This window comes from Trematomus bernacchii, unplaced genomic scaffold (assembly GCF_902827165.1).
Source record: "Trematomus bernacchii unplaced genomic scaffold, fTreBer1.1, whole genome shotgun sequence".
NCBI lineage: Eukaryota > Metazoa > Chordata > Actinopteri > Perciformes > Nototheniidae > Trematomus > Trematomus bernacchii.
In genome coordinates, this window is record NW_022987683.1 from 2,722,920 (window position 1) to 2,744,373 (window position 21,454).

A 21,454-nucleotide genomic window follows, 5' to 3' on the forward strand; every position below is an offset into this window, starting at 1 on the left:
ATAGACATAGAAGTTCCACTTAGCAAAGCGGAGGTTAAAACATTCATACAGAAATATGCACAAACAACATGGCAAGAACATTGGGACCTTAGTGATACAGGAAGACATCTTTATAAAATTCAAAGGTATGTGGGGGATGGAATTGGTGGGGTTTAAAAGAAGGGAGGAAAATGTCATTTCTCGGATAGGTCATACAGGTCTCAATCATACATAATAGGAAAGCATCCAACCGGAAAGTGTATACACTGTAGCCAGCCAGAAACTGTTGAGTATGTTTTACTGCTTTGCAGGAAATATAGTACTCAAGAGAAATTTGCTTTTCCAGACACTGAAGAAAGCAAAATTCCATGACTTGTCGCTATCAGGGCTGTTAGGGAAAACACCAGGCAATATGTATTGTGAGATTATTACGTTTCTAAGAGAAATTGATCAATTTAAAATAATTTTGAGTTTTGGTTCTTTATTTTATTTAATTTCTTTTGTTTATTGTTTTCTGCATAGTCTCTTGTCCACACTCCAGTCCAGTTGGTGGCGGTAATGCACCTACAAGTTGGTTTGCCAACCGCCAATAAACACCAAAGAAGAAGAAGAAGAAGAACAGTAGTTGGACCCCCTGGTTGAACCCCCCTAACTGCAGTGTGCAACAATAACACAAATAAACTTCGTTTTTACAAACCCCACATTGTACTTTATTTGTATTAACACAGCTTGCGCACCTCATATTTATGAACATATTTAATTTCCGAGGTAAACTTGTGTAATGTAGCACTGGTCTATAGGCGAGAGAAGGCACTCATGTTAAACTGGGTCATTTTGATGGAGTTTGTCATACAACTCTTTGATACAGAGGTGTGTCAGATGTGAGAATACATTGAAGTTCTTCTAAATTATATTTTGGCTGCTCAAAGCACATGTACCGTAACTGCACGAATAGCTGAGCAACATAATCTAAACGGCAACTAGCTTTACCGCAGTCAGTTAGTGCTGCGCGTGAGCGGAAGAACAACACTGGACAACCAACGCCATCACCTGCAGGTACGTTAAGCCTCAACGTCCACAGTTTGACATCTTACCTATTATCCACATGCAAATTATTTATATTAAAACGTTAGGTGTGATATCAAGCTTGCGGTTACGCTACAACCCTTCTTCAAAATTGCAAAGAATGTAACCGTGGACGATTGTTTAATGGCTAGCTAGCCGTTTAGCTAGCTTCAAATATATTTTCGTGTTTCGCTTCCTGTTAACTGTATAACTTAAAACACACAATTGATAAAAAAGCTTATTTATAGCAATTCACTTTTGTTGGACAAACGTTAGCTTTAGAACCAGGTTTGCTAATGTGGCAGGCTAGTAAGTTAGCAACATTAGTACAGGGTTGCCAACTTTGGGTACCTGGCTGGAGTGAGATTTTGATATCATGGGTTTAATTACACATATGCGCACGAAATGACTGCTATCGTGTCAGCAGCGGGACCTTAGCATATATATAGGATATATATACAATATATACAAATACACAATAATGGACACAGACTATAAAGGGCACACAGTTTCATTCACTAATGAAAGTCAAACATGTTTGTTTCCACTGTTTTATTGTGTGCCTGTCGCGATAAGCAATTAATTGACTTATCGTACGATAAATAAAAATGAACTCGATAACTTTTCTGACCTCGATAAATTGCGATTTACATGAGGATGTGACTAGCAGTTTGAAAGGATGTACTTGAATTATTATTATATATTATCATTATGTCAGTGGTCTAAAATGGTCATACAACGGTGCCGACAATATTATCGTTTATCGCAATCATTTCCGGGAAAATGTATCCAACAAAATTAATTATCGTGAGAGGCCTATACATGAAACACACACACACAAACAAATCTACAGACTTACTCCAAACTGCCAAATATATTAATTAACACACTCTCACTCTCATATACTCTTTGACTCTATTTTGGCCTAGTAGAACAATAAGCAGCAGACTTTTACTTTTTTATAATTTCTACTGGATCTTAGATCTGCGCATGCGCAATACGGGTCGGCAGTTGCGGCTCCAGAGTATTTTTGTTGGGTAATCTATGGTAGGGCTAACCCATACAGTGGTGGGGCTCAAGTCAGTATTCGCAATGTAATTACATACACGCTCCCCCCGACAGTGAAACGCCACGCGTGAGGTTTAGATTATTTCCCTGTCTCAATCCAAATTGAACTGTATGAAATAAAAAGGCACATTTGTCTTGTAGTAAATACAAAGGGCAACCTGGAGCCAATCCTGCAATTTCCCCACAGGTGAAAGAGTTGACATGCTGAAAACCCAACCCCTGCAGGGGGGTCTGGGGGGATTGTCCCCCAGGAGATTTCTTGAAATACTAACATAAAATACACATTCTTGTACTCTCTTGAGAAGAAAAATAAATAAATCTATTACTACACGACATATTTAAAAAAATGAATGCCATTTTAGTTTTTTGTGACTTTGTTCTGAAAGCTGAACCTGCTGCTCCTCACAGAGAGAAGAGGGAAGAGGCTGTGTGAATTACTTTACATTGTGGATAAGGGTGGATAGCCCCCATTGTTCTGTGTGTCAAAATGAAAGACAGCCCACACACCTATCAATCATCAAACCGTGGGGTCTTATTTCATTACGTGTTGATTTCTATCAACACGTAATGTGGTATCGATGTATAGAGATGTACTACAGCAAAAGTATTCTCCGTCGGGACTTCCTGCAACAACACCACGCCGTTATTGTGATTCTGATTGGCCAGAAGACATTATCAAAGATGTTCTATTGAGAAGACGATCACTACGTGACAAAAGTTTTCAAAACCGTTTCTAGTCTTCGGTATTCTTGTTTTTGGCGTGAGAATAGTTTGGGCAGCGTGAGAGCGTGAGATTGAGAGTGAAAGCGTGTGTCACACGCCAGATGCGTGAGAGTTGGCAACCCTGCATTAGTAAACAATCCAGCGGTTCACTTTAGCCTAGATTTGGAAATAGTCCAAACTAATCGATAATGTGCACATTTGATTTTAATGACCATTTTAATAAAGAACGCATTTCTCATTTCAACAGGGTAAGACGAAGGACTTGTTCAATTCCCCTAAACTAACAGCAACATGGAGGAGGAAGGGGCCCCTGGAGGTGTCGAGGTGGCGACTCCCTTCGCTGCAGAGACCTATGCTGCTGAGGCCATGGCTGCAGACATGGACCCGTGGATTGTGTTTGACTCGAGAAGAACTCCCAGATCCGAGTTCGATGCCTGGCTGAAGACCAACGGGCCCTCCCAAGTGGACAGATTTGGCAATGAAGAAGGTGGAGTGAGCCCTGTGGGGTGGATCGCTGTGCTGGGCCTGAACCACTGCCCCAGCGTTGGGGATGTCACTGGTCTGCAGGAGAGCTGGGAGAAACTTTTGGCCAGCGGCCGGCCAGCCAGCTTCCAGACAGTGAAGGAGCTGGCCCTCAACCACGGAGTGCTCACAGGCAAATGGCTGATGCACTTGGACACTGGTTTCAAGTTGGACAATGCCTGGGAGTGTGTGGCGAGAGCGGCCCTGGATGGCAAGATCTCCCTAGTTAAAGTCAGTCCGCATAACCCCAAGGGAGAGGGCAAGCAGGTCATTTGTGCCTATAACGAGAACTTCACTGACGAGAGCGAGGTCTTGAGGCTAGACTCTGTCATCCGTGCCGCAGGGGTCAAGTGCTCTCTCACCTACAAGCCAGATGTGTACACATACCTGGGAATCTACAGAAACAACCGCTGGAAACTCTGTCCGACCATATACGAGAGCAAATTTGACCTGGAGTGTGTGCCCCGCCGTTCACACATTATCAACAGAGTCACCAATCTTGAAGTAACATAAGTCTGTCAGAAGAAGAGGGTAGTTTTGTAGGATGAAGAAGCACTTCTTGATCCCACGAGCCGACTGTGCTGTACAGCTCACTGACAAATGCTTTTGAATGTCAGTCGCTGAATTTTGATCTCCAGTTCTTCCTTTTGGCAAAAAATGATCTAATTTATACTTGTTTTCATGCTGTTATATTTCCAAAGTGACCGGAACGGTTGTCACATATTTTGTTATGATTATAATGTGTTCATAAGTAAGAAAATGTGTGTTCTTCATGTTGTACCTGATGGACAGGGTGAAAAATCTTGATTTGTATTCAGAGAAGCATTTGTTTTTTGCTTTTACAATATGCATTTGTCTAATCTTTTGGGCTTTATTTTTTCATTAGTACTGAACCATGATAACAGAGTTGCCAAATAAAGTCTACTTTTGAAGACAATTTTTATACGTTGTAGGTTTTATTGCCAAGAAAAGTGTTTTGAATTTTGACAGAATGAATCATTCATAACAGCAAAAAGGCACATATAGTATGTTTACATCATACTATTATAAAATGGCATCTGAAAGCATTTTTTTACTACAGAGTAAAGCAAGTTGACATACAAGTCTTTAAGGTAAACTGCAGCCATAACTTATGAAATAACTGTAGAAAAACGGACCAGAGGCAGACAGCAAAACATAATCTGATACAGCTCTGAGTGTGAGCTCCTGCTATAAGCATGTACTTATTAATGTAGCTTGATAATTAATTATATATATAATTATATATACATATAATTATATATACATATATAATTATATATATATATATATATATACATATATAATTATATATATATATATATAATTATATATGTAGACCTTCATTTGGTTTGTAACGCATTACTGTACTGTACGTGTTGAGACTCAAAGGCACGAGTATATTAACATCATTTGTTGCTGCTGACCTTAAAAGACAATGTATTTGTAAGTCATAGTCATAAATGTGGATATTTAACTACAAGGACATTATTTGTATAGACTTACCTCCAGGTGTGATTAAAATCCTACTGCGAACCCCTACCGCTTTAACCAAACTTACAGAGTTATAATCACATTAACACTGACCAGAGTTACTACAATTGTACAAAAACATGCTTAACATGTTCCACAGAAAATAACCTCAACAGGAACACTTTTGATAAAATGCATTCAGCGATGCACCTGATCTGATTGTCTTTATAGAACAAAGTTAATGATTGATGCTGAACAATGATATCCGGAAAATAAATCCTACTCATTGAATACCAGAAAGAGTCCTTGTTTTGGTGTTATTAAAAAGCATGTACACAGTGAGCAGTTTTGCTACATATCATCTTTTACAAGCCCTAATTAATCCACCCTCTTTCCTTTTGTAATAACTAAGGACTTATAGTTCTGAAGGGCAGATACATGTGGTCTTAGTTTGTCCGTATAAAAATCACTTGGACAAACTTTAAGTCGGGTGTCCTGACACAAACCCAGCTTGGCTTCCACTGTTAAAAATGGAAATAAGACGATCCTCGTCTGCAGACATCAACTCGTCGAACTCATCGAGCACGGTGGAGCGGTGGTTGCCGTTGTTGGACGACATGTCAATCATGCCCTCGTTCTGGAGCAGGTGGACAATGCTGTTGGGGTAATTCATCCAGGTGCTTCCTGGGAGGCCGGCGGGGTCAGATGTGTTCTGGGATGCTGCGGCGTGAGCAGCGGAAGACGAGCTGTGAGCTTGTTGGCATGAAGCTGAAGCCAACATCACGGGGACGTTTCCACCCTCGTTCATGAGGTTCGGGTTCAGGAGGTCCTCAAAGTCGTCCATGTTTAGGTTATCCAGAACACCTGGAGGCTGGGCTTCGGAAAAGCTTGGGAACTCTGGGATATCATCGTCCACAAGTGGTGGGTCCACCCGGTACTGAGAGCCCTGCAGGGTGAAGGAGCTGCTGCTCTGTGAGGAGGACGCGCCGGCCTGAGAAGCTGCCGTCTCCTGGGCCATGGCCGAGGAGATGTTGGGGAAGAACTCGTGCAGGTCTGCCAGGTTGACGGTTGAGTAGTCCTGGTTGGCGGTGGACGTGGTGGTAGAGGATGGAGCCTGGCTCATTGTGAAGTTGGGCACTGGAGTGGCCTTGGGTTGGGAGCCCAGGCGCAGGCTCTCCATGATTTTCCATGTTTGGTTTGTAGTTGCAGCAGAGACTGGCTCCATCTTGGGCTGGACTGAGAAAAGCTGGCCCGGTTGATATGAGTAGGAAGACTGGGGTTTGGCTCCACTGGCACCAGAGGGCACCACAGCTGCTGGAGACACACATGACACAAGCAAGAAGGAATTAAAATTTCACTATTGAAAATCACATTATCTTTACGCAGAAAATGACCTACAAATAATCAGTTTATGGCAAAGGTGTGCCGATTGTTGGGGTGAAAGAGGGGATGACGTGTAAATACTCCACAGATCAGAATCAAACCCAGGACCACCGCAGATGGGACTGAGCCCCAGTACATGGCCCATGTTTTAGATTATTGCAGGTCAAATTTACTGCATTTTGTAACATATGCAAATGCTTCTTTCAGACATATTAAACAGACTCACCAACTTGTGCGTTCATAGATGGAGGCTTGGTTGTGATTGTTCTCCTTGCCGGGCTTATGTGCCGTCTATCTTGTGGAATGGACACTAAAATGTCAGCAGACATGATTAGATTACATTGAAACAGAACATTTAAATACAATATTATATATATAGCAGTGGTAGTGACAGAAACAAATATGTCATACCACTAGAGAGCATGGGCCCCAGCTTCAGGCTCTGGAACATGTCCCCTGTACGCTTCCTCTTCTCACTCAGCCTGTATTCATCTACAGGGGTCAATGAACAGTTAATAAACAGGAACATCTTAGAGTGACTTAGTCATTTATTTGACATTACAGGAATAATGGGAACATTGCCTCTTACCTGGGTCAGAGGGCAGGTACTGGAAGTCCATTGGCTCGCTGACCTCGCGGTCTGAGGGCCGACGCAGCTGCATCTTGACTCTGATGGGCTCGGTGAGGTTAGCGTCGCGGTACGGCGGTGTGCGGAACACAATGGCCACCTGCCTGTGGACGTCAGCCTGCGAGAAAGTGCCTTTTCCCTCCCAGGAGTCCTGGAAGAAGCGCACCTCGATGTCCTCTACAAAGGAACACAGAATGGGAAATGTAGAGAGATAAGACAGAGAACATAAAATTCACATTATTAACAGCACAACCAAAATACTGCAAGTGGGATCTTTGATAATGATCATATCTTTTTGCTTTGTTTTTCTCAGTGTTCTACAGTTTACTCATTTAGCAGGCACAAATACATATTGCAAAGAAGTTGTCATTGAACATAGCATGTTCATAATTTAATTAGAACATTGGAAAAAGTGGACAGGGGAATAGAGGAAGACATCTTTTGGTTTGTGATTGAAGTCACTTAGAAATAATGTGTCTGCTTTGCATTACACAAAGAAGACCCTGTGACACAATGAAACCACATGTGAACTAAATGTTATAGAGCCATCTTATTCTTAAGCACACACTAAATAATATTAAAGTATTTATTCCTTAAAGATTCAACCCATCCCATTCTCTACAGGCTTATTGTACCTTTTTGCACTTTGTCACACAGTAGAAATATTTCATCCCCTCCTTTGCAGCTTCCATTGTTGCGGTTGACTCGGCAGATCTTCAGCTCAGCTGTGTTTGGCGCCCCTTTTAGAAAAAAAAAAGCATTTATGAAAACTTGTAAATACCACTGAGCTATTGGGCCACCCTGAAAACCTGTAAATACAAATCATTTTGAACCTGACACATTTAAATGCAGAAGGACTCGGGCTATTATTGAAGAATCAATATTGCAAACCTTAGGCAGGAATTAAAAATATATATTTATTTTCACTGTATCTTTTCTGTTTGTATGTTTTTTGTATTTTTATAAATTCATTATTGCTGTTTTCAATTGTTTTTTTATGAATCTTGATTTGTAGAATTATTTTGTTATTTATTGTATTTTCTCAGATTTTAATCTCAGCACTAACACTTATTCACGTTTTGGACTAAAATATTTATCTAATAAAACCTCAACTTCAACACTGTGCAGACTCCTGACATATTGCACAACAGTCAGAATTTCCGGTAGCCGGTAATTACCGGACTATGACCGGTAAAATATGCTGAAGACCGGCAAATCTAAATCTCTCCGGTCCAAATAATTCCCCCTTAGCGCAATATCGCATCAGTTGCGCCACTTATGTGACAGACAAGAAGAGTACATTCTAATGTCTAACATTTAATGTGGAGAAAGAGATGTATCCTCCTGTAGGGGACATTTTGACCCCTCATGTAAACAAATGCATAATGCTGCGCTATACTTTGCCGCCACACCCCGTTGCCAAGCAACGCTTATTGTTTGGTGTCCTTTGATAAGCAGGCAGTCATATCATTAGCCAGAACTAGCTAGATCTGATCGATATGGACAAAAACGCGAGTGAAGTCTAATCGGACGCGAGAGAGAGAGAGAGATCAGATCAGCTGCTGCTGCTGACAGAGACACGCAGCTCTGCATATCACCTGCAGCTCTACATGATGCAGCTATATGATCACCTGCAGCTCTACATGATGCAGCTCTATGATCACCTGCAGCTCTGTCCGCTGTGACGGACTGGTGAGCGGAGCAAAACACACACTTTAAGTTAGAACTAACACACTTAGCTATTTTATCTACCTCCGGAACAACCTAACCTAGTTATGAATGTTTATTCTTCACTGTCGGGTCACTCAATACTGGATCAGCGAGCTGCATGAGATACGGACGGGCTGTCAGGAGAGAGGGAAAGAGGAAAAGAGAGGCTCCGTTTATTATTCCTTTGTTATTATTAAAAGTTACTGTACACTTTTGAATAATGTAGTTAATCTACTATAATTAGTTTGTTTAATATAGAGTCGTTATCAATTTGTTTTAAAGCTCAATAAATAACAAAAAAGACCTTTGACCGGCACTTTTCTCATTTTGTCCGGAAGATTTAAACTTTAACGGACATGTTGACCGGCAAAAAAAAAGAAAACGGAAACTCTCTCTGAAAAGAAACAATATTCATGTTTGAAACAGCATGAGAGCATACAATCATTTCACTTCAACATTTATTTACTGGACTTAGTGACACACAATTCAGGAAAGAGATGCGTACATACTATACATCTATGTATAGAGCTGTGTTTTGTGGGTAGGGTTTTGTGGTGTGAATGCTCAGCAACTGAGTAAGAATCGAGATACTTGCTATAAATGTCGAGACTAATTCTTGTAAATACCTTGGGGCTGACAAGAAAAGTTCAAGTGCAAAGAGGAACAAAGAGTGTCTGAGGGAGTTTAATGATGTTTAGGATGATTGTGAACTTGCTTACACAGAAACAAAAAGCCCTTCCAGGGAGGAGTGTTCCAGACCAGCTTCTGCTATAAACGCTATGTGACTTGCATTAGATAGCCGTTAGTCTATGTAAACTGTATCTGTCCGGCCCAATCCCAAACCACTCCCTCGACCCTACCCCTCCGTGGCGGAGTGAACTCCGTCTGTAGCCACACTCGCAGCTCAACGAGGCTCCCTCCTGTCAGATGGAGGGAGTAAATACAGCGGCAAGCTTTGGGACAAACTCCCCTCTCTCCGGCAGAAACAGGAAATGCCGTAACTGTATGTAACAACGGTTTCAAATCAGCATCTCTTAGACAAAAAATGTAAATTAAGAACTCAAATAAAACTCCAAACATCTTTCATTGTGTTACTTTTTTGTAAAGCTATTTTAGTTTTAAACCTGATGTTTATAAGCTTCTTAGTTTTTGCAACAGTCTGGAAATATACACAACTTTATAATAAAATGCACACATTTACCTTTTTCTAGACTAAACACAGGTATGATCCTAAGTTAAAAAAATATGAGGTTATCATGAGGTTGTTAACATCGCAATTTATCAGTGGATGTTTGCTGGAACTACTTGTAAACAGCGTGTTTCCTGACGGACACACACAGCGTGACTCCGGTCAGGTAGAGACCAGTCTCAAGTCAGCACCAATGCAGACTCGCTGTTTGAGGGCTTGATAGCCCACTCCCCCTCCACACCTCTCCACACTCGTTGGTTTGGAACAGCACTTAATGTGGCGGACCCTCCGCGCGAACGCGCAAACGGAGGGGTAGTGTGTAGGGGTAGGGTGTAGGGCGTGGTTTGGGATTGGGCCTCCCTATCAAATAAATAGAGTTCCAAAATCTGCAACATATGTGTTGCCAACTCACTGTTGTCAAAGATGGGCTGCGATACCACAGGCTTCAGGGGAATCAGATCCCCGGTAGGAAGAGTGATGGTGGCCTGGAAGCAAAGCCGGACCGCGTTCAAGTCAAATTCCTCCTCCCACACCTTCGCATCGGGAACTGCAGCCAACACACAGCAGGGAAAAGGGTGGGGTTCACAATGTGTCTGGCAGAGCACTGCATCCTGTCATATGTAGGCTATCAGATTTAAAAGGGTCAGGGTATTTACATTTCCTGATCTTATTGTAACGGTACATAGACTTGTTTTTCTAAAATACAGAACCGTTCATATCATAACTATCATGGATTTGTTCCTATTTTGTGTTAAGCGTCCACTGCTGTAGATTCAGAGAAGTTAGTAAAACTGTTGGGACACATTCTATGTTTAGGTGGGTATCATTGCTAATGCTAACTCTACCCAGTTAGCTACTTTTTAAACATAGCTAAGGTAAAAGCTACATGCAAATGTGTTGTATAAATAGGTAGACAGAGAAACACAGCGATAAAGTAAAGGTATAAGACTCTTAAATCAAAAAATGTGTATACATGACAGTAGCTAGCTTGATACTTCTTGAACCTATGTTATGCTTAGAACCCACTGCTGTGAACTCAAAGAAATTAGGTAAACAGTTGGAGTTTTTTGTAGCAGTGGCTTTCACTGCTAATGCTAACTTTTAGCTAGTTCTTGCTAAAAAGTTTAAAAACAAATGTGTTGTATAAAAAGCAGGACAGAATGACAAAATCATAGAGCTGAACTATCACACTGCCAATTAAATGTATCCATAACAGTAATTAGTTTAAAATTAGCCAAAAAGCGTCTATCTAGCTAGAGTATTTACTATTGTCTTGTATAAGCGCAGCTATTTTAAGCTAGTTTATTAGCCTTGCAAGCTAAATCATTGTACAATAGCAAAGATTTTACCGCAAAGTTGGTAGTACTAGTAATACTTTTTAGGAAGAATACGGTTATTTTAGTAACTTCTTGTTTTAGCATATTTAAAATGAGATTCCCCTTTTCTTTTTTTAGCAAGGTTTAAGACAGAAATCTAAATATCAGTTCAGTAAAATAATGGCATCACACTTGAGCAGGACAATCAGGGACTCTCCACGCTGAAGATTAACTTTCCCCCCCCCCCCCCCCCAATGATACATTTACCAGAGAAAAGGCAACAACAGAGTCCTTTGTGTCCAACTCGCTTCTCTCTGCAGAACTTACTGTTGAAGGGGTTGTTGTTGGTCTGCAGCCGACACGTGATGGCTTCATTCACATCCTTCTTCTTGACACACTGTATGCCCAGGTTCTGAAAACTGAAAGCAAATACAGTCTTAGACCGAAACCAGACGACAGAAACCACTGAAGCATGCGTGTACTTTCTAACTGACGATATTAATTCTCATTGGTTTTACAGTGAAACAAAGTAATCTAGAAACAACACATATTGGTGGTCAAACACTTAATTTACAGTTAATACAGGGTAAAGGTTGAAAGGACTCTGTGTGAGTAGAAACATGCTCAGTACCAATATATAAAGATATTTTATGCATCCAATATTATGAATATGTTAATGACCAACTGATATTTCACTAACAGAAATTATTATCTGTTTCTGTTCTGTATATTAATGTTGATGAGCACAAAAACAATGTTTTATTTGGGAAAATAACTCTCTCTCGCCTAGCAGACCTTATTCTAATACTATTTTGCTGTAGTACTGAGACACTAAGGGTGTTAACCACAAGTTTCATGATGAGATATTATCTCAACTATCAGGACAACAATACTATATTTGCTGATATTATAAAGTCTGCAACAATATGATTGAATTTAGGGTTGTGCAAATATTATAATACAATACCCTGTGCCTATTTGACACAATCTTATATTTATAGCACCCGAGAAAAAAGCTCATTCAATACACTTTGACCATTGTTTTATAGGCCTCTTCGAGGCATTTGAACGGAAAACAATCTATTCTGTATGATCAAAGAAATAAAAAAAGACCACCAGTTATGTGCCGCATTCCCCATGTTTAACAATTGTTTTAATATTTATAAGGAGGTGTGTTGAAATTAGGCTTGGGAATTTCACTATAATTCTATAATATTAAAGATAAGGGTATTTTTCTTTCACTTTAGATTCATGATATTGGATAATTGAATCAATCCAAATGAATATATCATTACACCCTAATATCTACTATAGTGTGTACTAAAATAACTTATAGCTCTTTTTCTAGCTTTTTATTATGCAATGTACCATTTTCGATGTGAAAAAACAAATGACTAATATAAACAAGTGCACTCACCTTTGAATCACAATACACTGACAGTGGTGGGCAGTACACACTGTTTGTTTGAATTGCATCACACTTCTGATAAAGATAGACAGGTCTCTGCTCAGATAGACTGGTCAAATTATGCAATAATAAACCTTATATAATTGACAAATATTCTGTCTCATTTGCTGTTATTGTGCATTTTTTGCAAAGCCCCCCCCAATGCTTTTTATTTTTATTTATTTGTAGCAGTGACATGTATGATTGTCAAGCAGGATACGATACTGAACCGCGTTTCTGTAAGTGGTGTGTTCTGTTTGACACATCAACAAACTCGTGATGAAACTGTCGACTAAATGTACACGCCAGAAAACACGTCATGTCCCACAAAGGATGAATCTCTTTATCTTGATCAATCTTAAACAAATGCCACAACGTTTTCATGTGGAACTCTAGTTTCCCCTGAGGTAATTCAGTGTCAATTTGAACATTTTTTTAAAAGTGGCATAATTTCCTCCAGTTTCTCTTACGTGCGAGATGTTTCTGTCACACATTAGCCACACATTCACACCCCAGTCTACCTGTGTATTCTTCTCTCCTGCAGGTCTGCCTCGTAGTAGCCATGTTTGCAGTCTTTTCCGACCAGTTCATGCGGGTGAGGTTTGTGGGGTGGGTTCTTCGTCACCAATGAGACGCGAACATGCAGGGGGCCACTGTAGTTGTGCACCTGTGAGAGGAATATGCAATAGTTTCATATTTCCAAAAGGAAATCCTAATGACACATGAGCAACGTTTATTCTGGCTTAGAGGCTAGTTGAGGGTTATTGTCAATGGCCGACAACTGCTAAAACGGACACATTTCATGTAATATCTCAAAAGTTATGCTACTGTATGCAACGTAGCCCTGTTTTACATTGTAGCATACAACAGATTTTAAAATGTCGTGTTATTTTTGTTTTGTCATGGTCAACTACAGTAAACTCCAATTAAAGTTCAAATAAAAAATAATATGTTAAAGTTAAAGCTTGACTGCTTTTATTGTTAAGCACTTTGTAACTTTTGTTAAGACAATTTATTTATGTGATGAGTTTTTTATGTCCACAGGGTTCTTACACCTTTTCCAAAGTCAAATTCAAGCACTTTTCAAGCATTTTCAAGGTGCATTTTCAAGCTTTTCAAGCATCTTACAGCTGTACATATTTATATACACATACTTATACTCAAATGATTATTTCCCTACCTCACATTAAATCAGATGTTCTTTATGCTATAAACAACCAAATGTGTGTTTCATAATAGCATTCTACATGAGGATGAAAAATTAAAGAAAAGAAAACTAAGTTTAATATTTCAAAATGAGTGACCCATCTGTACGTAGACTGGGCATCCCATATAACCTGGCTGAGCCAATATAAAACAATCAGCCAAATAACTTTTCAATACATTATTGATTACCATTTTTGAGGTACTTTTAGGTTGGCAGTAAACACAAGTCAGAGGTAAATGGTGTACTTTGACTCCACTACATGTATTTAATACCTTTAGTTACTTTACAGATGTGGATGAATGATGTGAAATATAATCAAGTGTTAAATCAGACTTTAGTTCCACCTGGAGTAAATTCACAAGCTACCCTGCAGTATACAAAGTCATTCAAACTAGCTGCACCTTTACCAGCTTTGAGAACACTTTCATGATCAATCATTATAAAACATATCATATATAATTATTAGGGATGCTCCGATCGCCAATTTTGGGGCCGATCGCCGATACCGATCGCCGATAACAATCGCTGATCCGATCGAGTGGGCGGGGCCTATGGGGATCTTCCATTTAAAGTGATGTTTAAAACTCAGTTAATGGGGCTCATTCACTGGCGCTTCCACAAACAACAACCAACATAATTATTACATTCAAATGAAGTACATTATTCAAGTTTACATTAACTTGGGATAATAACACGGGAGAAATGAGCGGAAGCGCTCTCTTTTCCTCTCTCCCTCTCTCTCTCTCCTGACAGCCCGTCAGTATCTCCTGCAGCTCACTGATCCAGTAATGAGTGACCCGACAGTGAGGAATAAACATATTCATAACTAGTTTAGCTTGTTCCGGAGGTAGATAAAATAGCTAAGTGTGTTAGGTCTAACTCTTAATGTGTGTTCTGCTCCGCTCACCGGTCCGTCACAGCGGGTGGAGCTGCAGGATTTCTGCTTCACACACGTTGCATACCGCTATTTTATTGTCATTTTCGGACACTTAAAATACTGCCAGACTAGTGAAGCCATTTTGGCGAGCTTGTTTTGCCGCACACAGAGAAAAGTGTCATGTATTTTACATGCAACGTTAGCCTAATCTAAAATGCTCTACTACGGCATACCTTTCGTGTGGTGTGTGGCTCGTCAGCGCAGACTCTCGCATCGTTATTTTTGCACACTTTGCAGGAGGCTACTCTTGGGCTTGACCCTCGTCTTAGCCATGGCTTGTATTTGTCTTCTGCTAGCCAACGCTCGTTGAAACGGCAACCTCCTGGCATACTGTCATCTATCACTCTCATCAGAATGCCCAGGGGCCTCATTTATAACGCCTTTCGTAGGATTCACGTGAATGCATGCATGAATATGTGTCCCCGGTGTTCCAGGGAACTCACCAAGTGTCAGAAAACACAACCCTCTCTATTTTCCTCCATACCCAAATCTCTAAAAAAGGGGCTGCAACAGATCTGATCAAAACTGATCCAGATTTGAACACTGTCCTGACGTCAGGACTGTGGCGCTACGGCTATTGGGCCAACTCTCCACCTATCAGGGGAATGTGGGGTTGGGCCACGGCCGGCCATTGCCGCTCGAAAGCGCTGGAGACGCTGTAGTACATATGCCAGGCCTGTAAGTGGCGCTGTAGTCTGCCACAAAAGCAGCGAAGAAGACTTCCCGCCCATAGTTACCATGGTTACCCTTCTGTTTATTCTCCGCTGTGGCTTTTTTTCTCCCTTTTTTTTTTGCTCCCGCTGCAAACGCTTGCGGGGAGGGATTGCTCAATGCAATCCCTCCCCGTCGAGGCAAGCACTGTAAGTCTCTCCGGTTAGTCCACCAGCAGATGACAAACACCCACCTCTCCGCCTCTTCCAAGGAACGAGGGGACCGTGCGGCAGAGTTTCAGTTTCAGTTACTTTCGCCGGTCAAGATGTCCGTTAAAGTTTAAATCTTCCGGACAAAATTAGAAAAGTGCCGGTCAAAGGTCTTCTTTGTTATTTATTGAGCTTTAAAACAAATGAATAGCGACTCTATATAATAAAACACGGAGGACGGAGATCTCTTTTTCTCCCCCTCTTCTGACAGCCCAGCAGCTGATCAGAGCACGGCTACCCTCTCCTGCAGGGGGGCGTGGTCAGCAGAATCAGACCCGTAGACAGCAAACAGCACATAGAGCAAAATGAGGCATGGCTAAAATGCATGATCTGTTTGGTATTTTGAAAATAGAAACGTATAAATATACCTTATATAGGTATGGCCCTACAATATATCATTTAAATATAGCATGATAGGTCCACTTTAACATAATGACACCACAATGTAACCCTCTCGCTTCTATTGGCTAGCACTCCAACACATTGTACGTGATAGGCTAAGGGGCAGGATATCTCTAAACTGTGGACCTATCTCAGTTCATTTGTAGGGCTGCGCGAGTATGGGAGTAAATCTCACTGTAAACTATTTAATCATCACCAAATTCGGTGATATTATGACCGATCATAACTCAGCTTTATGCACACACATACATTAAGCATGGTTTAACAAAACGGGCTCACACACACACACACACACACACACACACACACACACACACACACACACACACACACACACACACACACACACACACACACACACACACACACACACACACACACACACACACACACACACACACACACACACACACACACACACACACACACACACACACACACACACACACACACACACACACACACACACACACACACACACACACACACACACACACACACACACACACACACACACACACACACACACTTTTAAAGTAAACATATCGACCCTAAATATAGCCTATATTAAGAACGAGAAAAATAAAGAGCTTTTTGAACATTAAACCATGGATTCATGTCACAGTAGATGCACAAAATACAAATATGAACCTGAAAATGAGCAAAATATGTCCTCTTTAACAGAATGGACTTGTTAGATATTTCTAATTGCATGCATTTTTAACAGCAAGAACAATAGAGTAGTATTGTTTTATAATAGAGGTAGAGTAAAAGTTAATGACATTATGGGTGATACTTTACACCAACTTTGACCAAAGTGTATTATCCAGGGTTCATACACTTTTTCACCAATGATTTTCAATGACTTTTCCATGACTTCTCCATGACCAAAAAAATTACTCTTTCTCAGCGGTACCACATGGAACAGGAAAATAAGGTCTGCATATGAAACATGTTGTGCCTATCTAAAACAAATCAAATAGTAGGCTTACTAGCTTCTACAGGCTAAAGCAACTAAAATCTCTTACCAGCAAAATACCTCGTCAGTTAAATGCCATTTTATGTTTCATTACTATACGATACAGTATTTATTATCATTATAGTATTACTATTTCGGCGATTAGATCAAATATAAATTATATTTGATGCAACTTCAGTTAAAATGTCCATGACTTTTCCAAAACTTTGGGAAAAATATTGTTTTCCATAAATTTTCCAGGGCCTGGAATTAGCATTTTGAATTTCCATGACTTTTCCAGGTTTTTAATGACCGTAAGAACCCTGATTATCATGTTATCTAAGCTAAATTAAATGGATCCCACCTAGAAAACATCCTCAATAAATGGAGTTTAAGTCTCACCTTGATGGCTGGGTGGGTCTTGGTGGTTTCGTTGCTCTTCTCTCCGGGGATGCTTCCAGCTGACCGCCCCTCACACTTATACCTGAACCTCATGCCCCTCTGCTTCGGCTGCTCGATGATCTCTATGAAGGGGCCTGCTGTTTGGACTGATGGAGAAAGAAGAAGAATGTGACGTAAATGTGGTGTGGCTGTCTTTTGGAAATACAGAAACAAAGTCTCTGTCCAGATTGTGAAAGCATGAATCACAGAATCAGTGCGTCAACACAGAAATCGGTCTGTTATAGGTACACAGTGTCAAATCTTTACTAGTTCAAAGTCAGAGCCGGGTCATATTAAACACTAATTATTTACAGTAAACCTTCTTACCTTGGTTGTGCGGTGTCATACCCCATCCATACACAGCTGTGGGGGACAACAACAAGAAGAGAAAGGTTAAACACTTGTTTGTCAAAATCTTCGAGCAATTAGTGGTTCTCCATTCAAAGTACATTGAACACAGAATACACTGGTAGTGATGATGACATAAACCAAAGGCTGCTTTCCGCACATATTTGTGGTTTGGTAAGGGTTTGTCATTTGTGAGGTGGCCAGGGTGGAAATCTACCAGACAGAGCTGCGTCCAAAGAGGTCAAAGGTCGCTGAAAAACAAGGGCTTCCCAGCTAAATATAATAAATCGCCATAAACTGCCTGCCAAGTGCGGAAAGGAGAAGAAGAAGAAGCAAACAATGACAGGCAGGGTGTAATATTGGTGTCAGATTACCTGCCTTGTTGTGAGGAGCCTCCATTGTAATTGGAGCGCTCCGGTTTCAGACTTGGTTAATGAATTGTTAAGATTCATAGACAGAAGAGGGGGGTGACAGAAAGTCAGGAGGCCGAAGCTCCACCCAAAGGCTAGTAGGACTTGTTTGATGTGAAAGCATGGGTAGGAGGATTCCCAAGTTGTAACATGCCTGCTTCCCAGACCAAACTCATAGAATGTGTTCCACATGACAACAGGCTCTGATTTAGATCAATGTATGCAAGTGGTATAATAAGCAAGTGTATACATGTGGATCTTGGAATAAGACAAACCAAAAAGGCCACAATAATTACAATTGTTATTATTTGAGAGGCAAATGAGGGCCTGATGTGAAAGTGAAAGTAAAGTAAATGTCTACCACATGGACTCCAAAACTGACTTAAAGGTGGGGTAGGTAAGTTTGAGAAACCGGCTCGAGATACACTTTTTGTTATATTCCATGGAATGCTCTTAACATCCCGATAGCAATGAATATCTTAAGTGCTTTGACAAAAAATCCATAAAAAAATGTAATCTGTGGAAGCCGTAGTACTGTAAAAAGCACGACCAATTATTTTAGCCGGCCCGGCTTAAATAACTGGATGGCCTACCTGCCTGTCAGCCTTCCATCTGTGCACAAACTTATCTCGTGCCCTCATTGGTCCTGTGGCGTTTGTGTGTGTTGGAGGAGGGGCTCTGTAAGGAAGTGGCAGATTTTTTCTAGCGCACTCGAGCGGGTTTCTCCAAAATTACCGACCCCACCTTTAATGTACTAATATCAAATCAGAGATGAAGGAAGTGAGACGTTTGTGTGAGTTATTTTTAACTTTAAATTACCCTAACAAAAGGGGTTTTTACATGGATTTAATTTCACTGTCTCTTTCCTATCCATATGGTAGACATGGAAAAATCATATACAGTATATTAACAAAGTCAATATTTTTGGGAGTTTAGGTCATTGATGTTGTTGATTGTTTATCGTGGTATGTAATGTTATTTGGCTTGGAGACAAAGGTAAAAGTGGAATAAAATAGAAAGATGGCAGTTTTTAAATCATCACAGGATACTCTTCACATCAGCATGCTTTTGAGCCACTAAACAGCCTGTTTCTATTTGGGACTTGTACAAAGTATGAAGTGCTGTTTCCATACGTCCATCCACTAAGACTGAGGTGGGCGGTTCTCGAGCAGTGAGGACCATTCATAATAAGATAGATTTTCAGAGGTGGTGAAAGTACTCAGATCTTGTACTTAAGTAAAAGTAGAAGTACCACAGTGTAGGAATACTCTGTTACAAGTAAAAGTCCTGTATCAAAATGTTACTCAAGTAAAAGTATACAAAAGTATAAGCATCAACATAATACTTAAAGTAGCAAAAGTTAAAGTAATCATTCCACAGATTGGTCCATTTCAGAATAATATATACGATATGTTTTGATTATAATTATAATGTCTTAAACTAAGAAATCCATGAGGTGGACTAACCCAATAGGCCCTTTGGCAGCTCGAGACTGTCAGGTGAGTTAGCTACACACAGAGGAATAAACACACTCAATGTAGCATACTGTTACCGGATGTAGCAGGTATAAGCCATTAAAGCACAGTAATGTCAAACTTCCTACTGTACGGTAGCGTACTCTCCGGGAACTGCAGACTCCCAATGTTAGCGCAGACCCAGTGATAGCGGGGCTTTCCCCTGTGCGCTAAACAACTCCCTGTACAGTTTCAGCTCCAGTGTCTAAAGTGAGTAAACAGGCCGAGCAGCTTAACCCACTTCCACTCACCGTCCATGGCTGTTTCCGTGTCCGACTCACGCTTCTTCGTCGACACCACTGTTTATCTGTTTGCTTGCTAAAAGACGATGCATACACGACAGTGCCAACTCCATAAACTTCTTGACATTGCTGTTCTGTCGCCTTCCTGGCTCCGCCCACCTCGGTGAACGACAGGTAGTAAAGCTTGACGTTGAGAGGGCGGTATGATAATGCAGGGCTTCCGGTGAGAACAGCGCTGAAAAAAGTCCATAATACTTCAATTAACTTCAAGAACGTGTATTTTACATGAAAAGTCCACTTTACTGTCTTCATCAAAATGTATTGAACCTATTCGTGAATTGCTGCTATTTCCATCAATGTATCTGAAAAGTTAACAATATTTAATAAGGATGAAATATACAAATACATACTTACAGTCTTTTTGAAAATTGTATGAGAAAAAGGAAGACAAAATCAATAAATAGGATACAATATAAATAACTATTAAATAAATAATGAAAATAAAACCCAAATAAGACATTAATAATAAAAAGGTAATAATGAATAAGATTGATAAAAGTCAAAGGATTTAAACACCAACTTCAAAGGGAATTTTGCAAATGAAATGGTAAAATAGATAATACAAGTCGAAACCTATAATACCTATAAAATAGAAGTAAGACATGAGTAAAACAATATAAATAATATTAAAGGTGGGGTAGGTAATTCACTTCAGAAACACTTTTTGTTATATTCCATGGAATGCTCTTAACATCCCGATAGCAATGAATATATTAAATGCTTTGACAATAAATACATTAAAAAATGTCATCTGTGGAACACAACCAATTGGCCGGCCCGGCTAACATAACTGGATGGCCTACCTGCCTGTCAGCCTTCCATCTCGTGCCCTCATTGGTCATTTGCGCGTTCGTGTGTGTTGGAGGAGGGGCTCTGTAAGGAAGTCTGAAGGAAGGGGCAGATTTTTTTCGCCTGCGTACTTTCAAATTCTAGCGCACTCTAGCTGGTTTCTCCATTCTTACCTACCCTACCTTTAAGGTAAAAACAACTAAAACATAAAAACATAGAAGCTAAATTGTACCGTACAATTTCTGTTAAACTGTTAAACTTGATCTTGAAATTGTTGGTTTCTTTGTCTGTGTCAATTGAGGTAATATATCTGATTTAAGTTTTTACATTATTTTTGGACATTGTGCTCAGATTACAGGGACTGTGTGTGTTGAGGTTATACGGCTTCTTTTGTTTTGTAAAACATTTATCCTACACTTAGTACTAGGTAAATGTTATTACGACATCATTACTGGATGCATGTGTTTTCACGTCAATTGACCGTTTTATTCTGAAGAGAAAACCATTCTGTTTCCGGTGCTGTCTCTTGGCTAGCTTGACCCAGCTGCAGCCCTTCGCCTTTTCTCTCTCTGCAGTGCAACTCGCCACCACCCACTCAAAACAGTGCGGAAATACCCAGATGACGCACTTGAAAGGAAACAAAAAAAGAGGTTGAGTGGGAGAGGCGATAACATAACTTCTGGATTTAGTCATAAACTGGAGAGT

The 21,454-nt window shown here is 40.3% G+C and overlaps 2 protein-coding genes across 3 annotated transcripts; one reads left to right on the forward strand and one right to left on the reverse strand.

Moving 5' to 3' along the window:
* Positions 1–861: 861 nt before the first annotated feature.
* On the forward strand, positions 862–4,300 carry cunh11orf68 (chromosome unknown C11orf68 homolog). Its single transcript, XM_034136374.1, has 2 exons — positions 862–1,035; positions 3,083–4,300. The coding sequence occupies exon 2, from the start codon at positions 3,127–3,129 to the stop codon at positions 3,868–3,870; it is 744 nt and encodes a 247-aa protein (XP_033992265.1). The 5' UTR covers positions 862–1,035; positions 3,083–3,126; the 3' UTR covers positions 3,871–4,300.
* Positions 4,295–20,110, reverse strand: rela (v-rel avian reticuloendotheliosis viral oncogene homolog A). 2 transcript variants are annotated; one of them, XM_034136371.1, is made up of 11 exons: positions 19,910–20,110; positions 17,714–17,749; positions 17,348–17,493; positions 13,043–13,188; positions 11,402–11,493; positions 10,171–10,305; positions 7,495–7,599; positions 6,821–7,036; positions 6,643–6,723; positions 6,458–6,541; positions 4,295–6,159 (listed from the first exon to the last, which is right to left on the reverse strand). In XM_034136371.1, the coding sequence occupies exons 1-11, from the start codon at positions 19,914–19,916 to the stop codon at positions 5,330–5,332; spliced, it is 1,878 nt and encodes a 625-aa protein (XP_033992262.1). In that variant the 5' UTR covers positions 19,917–20,110; the 3' UTR covers positions 4,295–5,329. The 2 variants fall into 2 exon arrangements, with proteins under 2 accessions (XP_033992262.1, XP_033992261.1); XM_034136370.1 differs by having other exon boundaries at positions 4,295–6,162.
* Between the last annotated feature and the right edge of the window lie 1,344 nt (positions 20,111–21,454).